At 36.5% G+C, this 10482-nt stretch overlaps 1 protein-coding gene across 8 annotated transcripts; it reads left to right on the forward strand.

Moving 5' to 3' along the window:
* The first annotated feature begins 701 nt into the window (after positions 1 to 701).
* Positions 702 to 8661, forward strand: LOC105057775 (protein ENHANCED DISEASE RESISTANCE 2). Of its 8 annotated transcripts, none has more exons than XM_073251882.1 (11): positions 702 to 1218; positions 1985 to 2248; positions 3619 to 3867; positions 4490 to 4573; positions 4676 to 5185; positions 5923 to 6058; positions 6163 to 6325; positions 6424 to 6552; positions 6633 to 6827; positions 7190 to 7312; positions 8100 to 8661. In XM_073251882.1, exons 3-11 carry the CDS (start codon positions 3723 to 3725, stop codon positions 8211 to 8213), a joined length of 1599 nt encoding a protein of 532 aa, XP_073107983.1. In that variant the 5' UTR covers positions 702 to 1218; positions 1985 to 2248; positions 3619 to 3722; the 3' UTR covers positions 8214 to 8661. The 8 variants fall into 8 exon arrangements, with proteins under 8 accessions (XP_073107983.1, XP_029124389.1, XP_019705906.1 ...); XM_029268556.2 differs by having other exon boundaries at positions 703 to 1218; positions 3605 to 3981; XM_019850347.3 differs by having other exon boundaries at positions 703 to 1218; positions 3619 to 3981.
* Positions 8662 to 10482: the final 1821 nt, after the last annotated feature.

The raw sequence follows: 10482 nt of genomic DNA on the forward strand, positions 1-10482 counted from the left end.
ACTCCTTGTCCCGATCTAATTAATTGCTTGATGAGTTCTCTAAAATTTTTTTTCATAAAATTACAATAGCAATATCTTTGACAATATCATGATGGCTGAATGAAATAGTTAATGGTACCTTAATTTATTTATCTATCTCTTTAATTTAAATCTAGAGGGTTGAACGTCAACATTCATGAATAATATTGGTTTAGTTTAGATGATGTGTACAAATTGAGTAATGCCAGAACAATGAATCTTTGAATTGGGATGTCAGATTTGATTACTGTAGCAGTTAACAAATCTAAATCCAAAAAAAATGAAGGCATTGATGTCCTCGGCTGATGTTCCTATCCAATTATATAATATTTTATTTTCTAACTTTCACAAATATATTTATTCTTGTTTAATTTAAATCATCTGAATAACCCAAAAAACGAAGGGACTGATATGTAAGTAAGAAATATTATACTTTTCCAAGGACTGACTTTTAACATTCACAAATATCTAATAAAAGTTTGACCAATTAAGATTGAAATCTCAGCGTAATCTTGCAGCACTATTGTACCCAAAAAGAAAGAAAGAAAAAAAAGAATCTCGCAGCAGCAAATAGGGGGTATCACATCAAAGCCATTCTTTTCCAACAATAGAAACATACGAAACCATAAATAAATAAAGAAACAACCTACGATTTAGGTGCCCATCTCCTTCTGAGAGTATTATACCTTCCATGGTATTTGCCTTTTTTGGTCACAAATCCTTACAGACGAAGGCAGAGCAAAAAACCTGGCGACTTGGCGGGGTTTTTGTTTCCCTTCTTCTCCCCTTTTCCGACACGGCTACGTGCGTATCGCCGAAACGATACGCATTCATGAACCTATATAACACCAGAGCGCCAGCGAGGGAGGAGGAGAACCCATCCCATCCCATCTCATCTCCTCCTCTTTTCTCTTCTTCGTCGAAATTCGGCGCACCGAGAGCCGAACTCGAGTCGTTCCACCTCAGAGGATGCCAGTGCTATAAATAGAAATGGCGGTGCTCGGTTTCGGTTCGTGTCGTATCGTTTCGGCTTTTTTTCTTCTCTGACAGACGGACTGCCCGATCCTCGGTGCTTCTTCGATCATTCTCACCTCTGGAAATCGATGCCTCAAGCCGGCGGCGTCGACTCTGTTCGATTTACAGGAGAAGCTCGGATGTTTCTCATCTTCTCCATCGAAAGCTTAATCCTTTTCTAAAAAGGTGCGAATTTTTTGGGTTGCGTTCTAAAAAAGATCCGATTTTTTTTCGTTTTCCTTGGCGCAGATTTATCATCTTTTTAAAATCAGGATCGATTTCTTTAATCAAGATTCAGTTTTTTTATTTTTTACTTTTTTTCTTACTTTTTGTTGCTATTGCTTTAACTTTCTCTTGTTCAAAAAAAGAGTATTGTCAATCGGTTTAGTGTATTAGATCTATTTCTTTTGCTTCTATTTTCAATCTTTGTCCATTTCTGTGTTTTTGATTATATCTTTTACCCCATTTTATTACATTTCGGATAAAAGTAGAGCAATGAACATGCTAAGTCAACGTCTAGAAACTTATTTAGCAAATCACCACGAAACTTCATATCTGTCAATTTTCGATCAGTTTGTTTTCTCAAATTACGAATTTTTAATCCTTCTCCCCTTTTCCATACTTTCTCATGATATTTTCTAATGTTTTTGTCACCAAAGACCGGATTCTGGACTTTATTGGTTGGATCTCTTGTCGCCGTCTTTTTTGTCTGCCTGTCTGCACGTTTTTGTTATTTCGTGGGCTCTTCCAAGCTTTGTTTGGATTCACCATTCATCCAATCGCCAATGTTATTCTTTCGCCATTTCTTCCTTGATCCGATTCCTTCGCTTCTTTCTTCGAAGTTCCATCTACTCAGTTTATCTGTGCACTAGCTCTTTGATAAGCGAGCGGCGATCACGTTTTGGTAGCTATATATTACTTAGTTTTATTTACATGCTGGTTGTCTTTGAAGGTGAAGTGCTCCTAGTCCTCGGCACAGTTCGCCGATCAATCGCAAGAGCTCTCTGTTCCATGTAAAAGAGCAGGCTTTCTGCTGTTGTAGCTCTGGCTTCTACCCCATTTCAATTTCTTCTTGACGTCATTAGCTGATCAATCCAAAAAGCTCTGTTTTCCATGTAAAAGAGCAAGCTTTCTGCTGTTGTAGCTCTGGCTTCTGCCCATTTCAATTTCTTCATGGCGACATTAGTTGTCTTGTTGGTTCTCCTGAATGATTATGGTAAACATTTGCACTTACTTTATAGTAGTTCTTGTGCTAGACATTTCAAACATCAGTCTGTGCTATTGATTATTGCTGGATGATCTATGTGCCTTAATTTTTGATGGTGTTGGTGGTGTACCTCATCAAGTCATCTATTTCCTTTATGCGGACCTGCAGTGAAATTGTAATTTTGGTCTTTGTTATGTCAGAGCAATGAATCCTTGTCCTCCGAGTGTTTCAAAATCTTCTATGAAATTATCTTAAAGTTTCAGGCCCTTCCATGTAAGACCACTATAGCACCATTAATTGCACAGATTTTCACGTGTGACATGACATTTTAAGGACTATATAGAGTACCATCACTTGTGAAAGAATAGTAGAATATGGTGGATATCTATACTTTCCATGACAAATTGGAGAATTTATCTGCTGAGAAAGATGGTGCGCTTGAAGATGTGGATGGTCTCAATGTTTTGTGACGAAATCATATCCTGAATGATGGTATGTGAAGTTGGGTAATTTGTAAAATGCCATACATTTCTTCCTGCCTTTATCCTATCAAATTTCTTCATATGGTTGAAGATTTTCATTTATTCATGAAATTTATGAACTTTTCCTGAAAACATACCAACTTTTAGTTTAAATAATTTCCTAATGAATGGGATCTTTGTCAAGGATATAGAAACACCAGATCATCAAGGATGCATAAAAATACTTGGACACCGGGCTCGCTGCTAAAATTCAATACTGCCTACCCATAGCTATTGCACTTTTCCTATGCCTTTTGAGATTTTGCACATGTGCTTTCTCTTTAGTTTTTCTACCTTATATGACAAAATCATCCGGATGAAAAAGAGCAGAAGATGCATGTTAATATCCATTTAGCTCAGAACTTTCCACTAGCTTACTATGGTTGCCTGTTGTATCTCACAAGGTCAATGTGGTATAACTATATTATAAAAACCAGTTCAATTTCAATTTTGCATTTATTCATTGAGATTTCATCAACAATGATTTAAGGATATGCCACTGAAACATTTCAAACTGAAAGATCAAAAATATATTAGTACTTCTGAATGAAAGGCAAATTTGTCTAAACTCTCATATTCACAACTATATGGAGGTACACATATACAAGTAGAATGATTCATATGGCTATCCAAATTCTTCATAATTAGAGCACGGATTCATAATTAGGTTCAATAATATATTACAATGAAGCCTAACGAAAGCACAATTTCCACTTTTAGTGTCCTCTGGGAGAGCAAGTTGATGCATGCCTAAGAGAAAATCTGAAAAAATTGATTATATCATATATATTACATCTTGAGCCATATAAGATCCCACTTTATTCTTTCAGTAACCTCTTTTTAGCATGTACGTGGCAGGTCCATCTTTCTACTGGATAAGGTTTGCACAAGATTTTCCCTGGAGTTTGGCATTTCCTGCAAAGAATACAACTCCTTGTGTTCTGTGATACCGTGTCATCATCATGGGTGCCTGCTTATCAAAATCCAATAGAATGCCCAAGTCACGGAAGTACTCTCTTAGATCCAGAAAATGCCATGGAAAGGTTTCCGCCTCAATTCCCGATGCTCCCGTAGCCTGGTGCAACACTGAAAGCCATTTTGCTCACAGTGAGTCAATTCATGTTGAGACTGCTGTAAAAACTCATCGAAAGTCTGAACTTTCAAATTTAACGTTCCATCTAACCCAGTTGCAGTGGCATCATAGTCAGATGGACACAAACGGTACTTGAATTTTACTTTTAGTTCCTTGTATTTAAAAAGAATCTAAGAGCTTGATAAAAGGTTGTTTAGAACGGAGTTCTTACTTCCAAGCAAATTATTTGACTTTACTGTTGTTTTAGATGAATTTTGCATGAAAATTGTATTATGGCAGAGTCTTAGACCTATCCATTCTGTTTCATATGTCATCTAGTTTCCTTCTACTTAACAAGCATGCCACTAGATTACAGTTCCTTTTCCTTCTGCATCCTGAATATAAGGAGCTGAGTGCTGCTTTACTGATCTGATAAATGAGAGACACATGTTAAAAGTGTTTTGTATCAGTTATTCACATTGAAGACCATAGAGTTGCCTTTGTTTCAGGCAACATGGTAAAAGCGAGAACTGAGGATCATAAACACCCATTATGTTGCATTCTTATCTAATATTGACCTTCCTTATCTCTTTTCATCTTCCTTGAATTGGACATCAGAAGAGCAAAATATATGACTAGAGCATAATATGTTTGCAGCGTTGTGCCAAGAAGAAGCATGGTTTGACTGTGTCAGCATCCTGGAATCAGATTCTGATGATGATTTCATTAGTGTTCATGGAGGTGCAGCATTTGTCTCAATTATCTGGTTATGATAATCACATCAAATGCTTTTGCTTTTTCTTCATCTAACTACTTATCCTCTCCACGTTAAATTTCCTGTAGACTATTTTCCATCGGTAGGCAGTGCAATTGGGACCCAAATGCTGCAGTTTGAAAATGCTTCACGCTTCGTGGATGGTATGTGTAAGTTTGAGGAATTTTATGATGACACTCAGATAGCTTTGGCTGTTGAACAATATTTAAAAAGAGATGAAGGTAGAACTGAGAAGCCCTTGAGCAAAGATGAGATTCCTATGCGAAAAGCTGATGAGGCAAAATTTACCACCCAAGGAACTGACATTTGTACCAAGAAGAAGAACATTTTAGATGACTTACATTGTAGCTTTAAAGGTTCAAAGGAGGATAAACATGACACGGGAGAAAAAACTCATGAAAACACCTTGAAGCAGATGACATCCTCTTGCACACCTCAATTGGTTCATTCTGTCAGTTTCAATGATAAGATTGAACAAATTAATTGTGCTAGCCCGCCATGCCAGAAAAGGAAATCGGGAGTTATTAAGCTTTCATTCAATAGAAAATCTAAAGATGGAGATGAAACTACCGAATTTTGTAAGCATACCTATTCTGCTTTCTACCTTTTTCACCTGATGTTTTTTCTCAGAACTACACAAATATTTGGCCAGGAATCAGGTGTGCTAAAGCTGTTTTGTACATTCTTGTTATATAACTCAATTTAATATCTTGATTCCTCTTAGTATTCTTCCATTATTAAAATAAGATTTTCTAAAAGTTGTTGCCTAAGACATTATCCTACTTCCTCCAAGCCTCCCTTCCATGCCTTCTGTTCTTTTAATGGAGATCTTTTTCTGCTTTCTTCTGTATATCTAATTTCTGCCTTTGCCCTACCTTTTGCATTGCCTCTCCCTGATTTACCCTCCTAATGTTACCATGTGCAAATTAGCATATACTACTGACATTCTAACACAAGATGCATGCTACTCTGCAGCATTACTTGTAGAAGTTTGGGGCTCTCTTCTGCAGATTTATCCTCACTGTGTTGAACTCTGCTTTCTTTGATTGCTTTTGGGATTTTGCTTTTGTTTTTGGTTCTCTCACAATCGAGATGTGGAAACATCTGGATGTTGCAGGACATTATTGCCTTTGATCTCATTAGGCAAAATTTTTCTACATATACCCCTTACAGAAATTATGCAATAGCAAAATTATGCAAAACTAATGACTGGGATTTTATTGTTTGAATCAATTTTGCATTTAATTTATTTACGCATTTTAAGATTGTTATCAAAATGGAAAATGATGGTTATTGTGGCTCTTTATCATTGTAGGTTCTTCAAAAAGATACTTATATCATCCCAGAGCCGGATTGGTTGTCCCATGTTCCATGGGGGAGAAATCAATGCAAGGATGCTGGTCTGTTCTAGAACCTTCGAACTTTAAGCTTCGTGGGGAAAGCTATTTCAGGTATGAGACACTCAAACATAAACCTATGTTTTATTTATATACAGTGTTCGACTAAATCCTGCTTCTGAAATTTCTGTAATATATTTTTCCAAACTTAAATGCAGAGATAAGAAGAAATCTCCTGCTCCAAACTATGCCCCATATACCCCAATTGGTGTAGATTTATTTAGTTGTCCTCGTAAAATAAATCACATTGCTCAGCACATCGACCTTCCATGGGTAAAGGCACATGAGAAAGTTCCCTCACTATTGATTGTTAATATTCAGGTATGTTTCACATAAATATTGCAAATCCTCTTTGACAATCCCTGCATTATCTGTATAGTACTTCACTGGTATGCATTTCTATTATTTCTTTTTGACAGCTGCCTACTTATCCTGCTGCCATGTTCCTTGGTGATAGTGATGGGGAAGGGATGTGTCTTGTATTATATTTCAAATTATCTGATAAATTTGACAAAGAGATTTCTCCTCAATTTCAGGATAGCATTAGGGTATGTTGCTTATCAGCCTATGTATATTTTGCTGGCAGTGATGACTTTCCTGTGAACTGATGTTACCTAGGCCTTTGCAGAGATTTGTACATGATGAAATAGAAAAGGTTAAAGGTTTTCCAATGGACTCCTCTGCTCCTTATAGAGAAAGGTTGAAAATATTGGCTGGTTTAGTTAATCCGGAGGATCTCCATTTAAATAGCACAGAAAAGAAGCTTGTACATGCTTATAATGAAAAGCCAGTGCTTTCACGTCCTCAACATAATTTTTTCTGGGTGAGGAACTGTCAACTTTTTAGCTTCATAATTGTTGAATTTCATTATCCTCGTAATGTCATTTGCCAGTTGAAAGAATGGAATTTTCCTATCTTTTGCACTGATTGACTTGCATCGATTATGATCACTAGTGCATCCCGATCAGATTAGCTTAATTTTATGGTTTCTTTGCCATTATACAAAGAAAGATTCCTTTTTCTTTTGTGGGGGCACATAAAGAGGTATTCCTTTGGCAGTGCAATTTGCAGGGCTACTTTTGGTGACACGTCCTGTTAACACTTCATTTGTAGCTCCTGCTTGTGTTGGATAAGCATCCTTGTTCAGAATGTGTCTGATTCTTTCTTTATGTTGGTTTTGTTCAGGGTTCAGATTACTTTGAGATTGACCTCGATATACATCGTTTTAGCTACATATCAAGAAAGGGATTTGAAGCATTTCGTGAACGGTTGAAACATGGGATACTCAATCTTGGATTAACCATCCAGGTATATTATTACATCAAATCACTTTCTGTGACCGATTGCTGCTGCAATTGGTCTGTAAATTTGTAGCATTGTATGCTTAATTTCATGAAAATGGACAGCATCTTGCATTTTGTTATCTGTATTTTCATAGTTTTGTTCGATCTTATTGGCTTTAATGTTATATATAGGATATTATATGTTCTTATATATAGGAGTTCAAACTTGAATCAGGACTTAAACAACTGCACCATTTGGAGTCAACCAAGGAAAGCATAGTTGATGTTCTCACACTTTTGAGTTTCATGTTATCCTTTGACCATGATTTGGTGTGCAAGCATCTCTTGAGATGGATCAACTTGTCTAGCATTTGCAAGTCTACTTTAGTTCCTCGAGAAAAGGGAATAACAAAGGTGTTCAAAAAGGGGAGGCATCACTTTAGCATGAAATCTTTTCTTATTGGAGTATAAAGCACACTAGGTTGTCAGTACCATCCCATTATAATATTAATCCATGTCCAAACCCACAGAATGAAATAGTATGTGTGAACAATGCATGGAACCTTTATTCTGAAAGGTAAAATGGAACTTGTTATGCTACAATACACTAGTACTGCACTGGACATGGTCACACATAATGTTACAGTATGTTAGTACTGCTATGCTTTCTCCATATGTTAGAGCAACTTGGTGCCCCACTCCAAGAAAAGAAAATATATTGTGCTAGTATTAGTTTTGAGCTTATAAAGTTGATATGATTTTTATACTTAGATTATTTGTTTGCAAGTTAACTGGTGGGGTAACTGGTGCAGGCACAGAAACAGGAGGAATTACCAGAGCATGTCCTATGCTGCCTGAGGCTGAACAAAATTGATTTCATTAACCATGGACAGATACCAACACTTGTGAAGCTTGTCGATGACTGATAGCCAGAGTTAAAACATGCTCTTGCTTTGGAAGCTGGTTGCTTGGCTGGAAGAGAAGCTCAGTTACTGATAGACACCTGAATAGGCATTTATTGGTTAATTAATATAGAGAACTTATCTTACAAATTATAGATGATAAGTTTCCTCTTGATCCAGATCTCAGCAACAATTTGTTCTTACACGCAGTAATCTACTTTGAGTTAACTAACAATGTGAAAAGTATGCTATACTATTGTACCAGAGAAGTTTTAGAGCAGCTCTCTAAGGAATATTTTTTGGAAAAATCCAGAAACCGTTTTTAAGGACCTATTGATTGAATAAACCGAGCTTGTTCATCCAACGTGTAGTTATAAAACTATGATATCAAGGTTAGCACCAACTAATAAAGTATCGATGTTGAATCTGGCTGGATGGTTTTATTAATTGGACCAGCTGCTTCATTTGACTCCATTTTGGCTCTTATCTAAAGGTTGTGGGGATCTTGGAGTCCATATCCAGTGTTTGATCAATTCAGATAGGTTGTGGGACAAAATATACAGCAAGTTTTCCTCATCTTAATTTTTAGTCTCATAACTAGGGTTATCAAATGGCTAAAGTGATCATTAGCAACTTGCCTTTAGCTTGTAAAAAAGGGCCAAAGACTTGCTTCAGTACCATAAAACATGAATTTCAGATTTGGTTGGCTTGAATGGTAGCAGACAAAGGTCATATCTCCATAAAAAACACAAGAAGCAATAGGCATTTCTCATATTATAAAGCAAAAGCCTTCAAGTATGTTCACTGAATTCGACTTTTCTACTATTATTATGTGAATTTTGTGGAACGATTCTACTCCACCCAGTCCCATTCCATTATTAAGGCCCTGGTTACAGCTTTCTCTCAGAGTATCTAGCCATCAGAATCTTCTCCATTAAAGTTAAGACCTGCAAATGCGGTGCTGAACACTAGTACTAATGGTGAGAGGTTTCTGGAAGCTGTATACTTGCGATGGCTGTTAGATTACTATTAGTGTATGTTTGGTTGGAGAGAATTGAAATCTGAAACAGGAATGAGTAACTTCCTTTTCAATCATTTAGTTAGAGGAAGTCCTATTCTCATTCCAATTGCAAAGGAAGAATGGATATCTCAATCTTTCAAAATTCAATCCCTATTTTTTCCTAGTATTCAAATTATATTTCGATTCCAATTTTGGTCATGAACCAAATACATCATACAACCATGCTGGTTCTGATTCGATCACAAGCTAAATGCGCCCTTAGGTTTATTTTGCAGCAAACCCTGACAGTAATAGTGCGCTTGGGCTATCATAGAATGATCGATCCTAGTTATATGTGAGATGTTGTTGTAATCCAGTATAATCATCAGTGCAAGCCATGGCAGAGTTTGCACTGGATGGGAGAATTTTTTCACCTCGACGGTGGATGGGGTTTGAATATATGATGGATTTGCTAACAGAACAATGGAATGCTGTCTATAAGACTGACCAAAATTATTAAAAGCAGTAGATCTTCATCATTAAAAACATTATGAAAAAGGAAAGAACAACTGAATTTTATGGAAGTCTTGTATTGGATGGACCTCAGCATTTCAGTGATTTATGGAAATCGGACCATTATGCAACTTATCAATGATGGAACTCCTTACTATTTATGCATTATGGAAATGACCATTATGCAACTTATCAATGTTGGAACTCCTTACTATTTATGCATCCGGTGTTTTGATGTGTTGTGGTCATAGGTCAAGAGGTCGAATGGCTCAAATAGTTGGCTTATGCCTTCGTCTCTACATACGTGAGGTATTGTCTGCTTTGACTCATGACCATCTTTAGGCTTCAGTGAGTCTTGATCATTTAGAACCTCACGATTTTTTTCTTTAAAAAGCACCTCATATTGGAAGAGAAGGTTGCAATCCATATAAGTCATATTCTCTCTTGACTCATAACCGATGTGGGACTAAAGAAGTCCTCTCTACACACAACATGATATATTTGCATGTGTGTGCGCGTGTGTGTATTCACTGGACCTTTTATACAATTTGAATTGAAAAATTTTTAATTATTAGTATTATATCTTCAATTTTTAAGTGTGACCTCCATAAGACAATTGGGTGGGTTTTATGTGGATTGTTAGAAGGAATGCTTGTCTCAATTTCAATTGTATTGGAAGTTTTTCCCAGTGTGGCCTCAAAAGGTCGCACACAAGCAGTTTATTGCAAGATTGCAAGCGGATGACTTAGATATGTACATAAGATCACAATTTGCTTGTAT

The sequence above is a fragment of the Elaeis guineensis genome, chromosome 2 (genome assembly GCF_000442705.2).
Source record: "Elaeis guineensis isolate ETL-2024a chromosome 2, EG11, whole genome shotgun sequence".
Taxonomy (NCBI): Eukaryota; Viridiplantae; Streptophyta; class Magnoliopsida; order Arecales; family Arecaceae; genus Elaeis; species Elaeis guineensis.

What these genes read in the sequence shown, in the direction of transcription:
- LOC105057775 (XM_029268556.2), top strand. Translation starts at nt 3,723, where the DNA reads ATGGGTGCCTGCTTATCAAAATCCAATAGAATGCCCAAGTCACGGAAG. An exon ending in CGTGGGGAAAGCTATTTCAG is followed by an intron (nt 6,059 to 6,162) that starts GTATGAGACACT and finishes ACTTAAATGCAG; the next exon opens with AGATAAGAAGAAATCTCCTG. An exon ending in CTCAACATAATTTTTTCTGG is followed by an intron (nt 6,828 to 7,189) that starts GTGAGGAACTGT and finishes GGTTTTGTTCAG; the next exon opens with GGTTCAGATTACTTTGAGAT.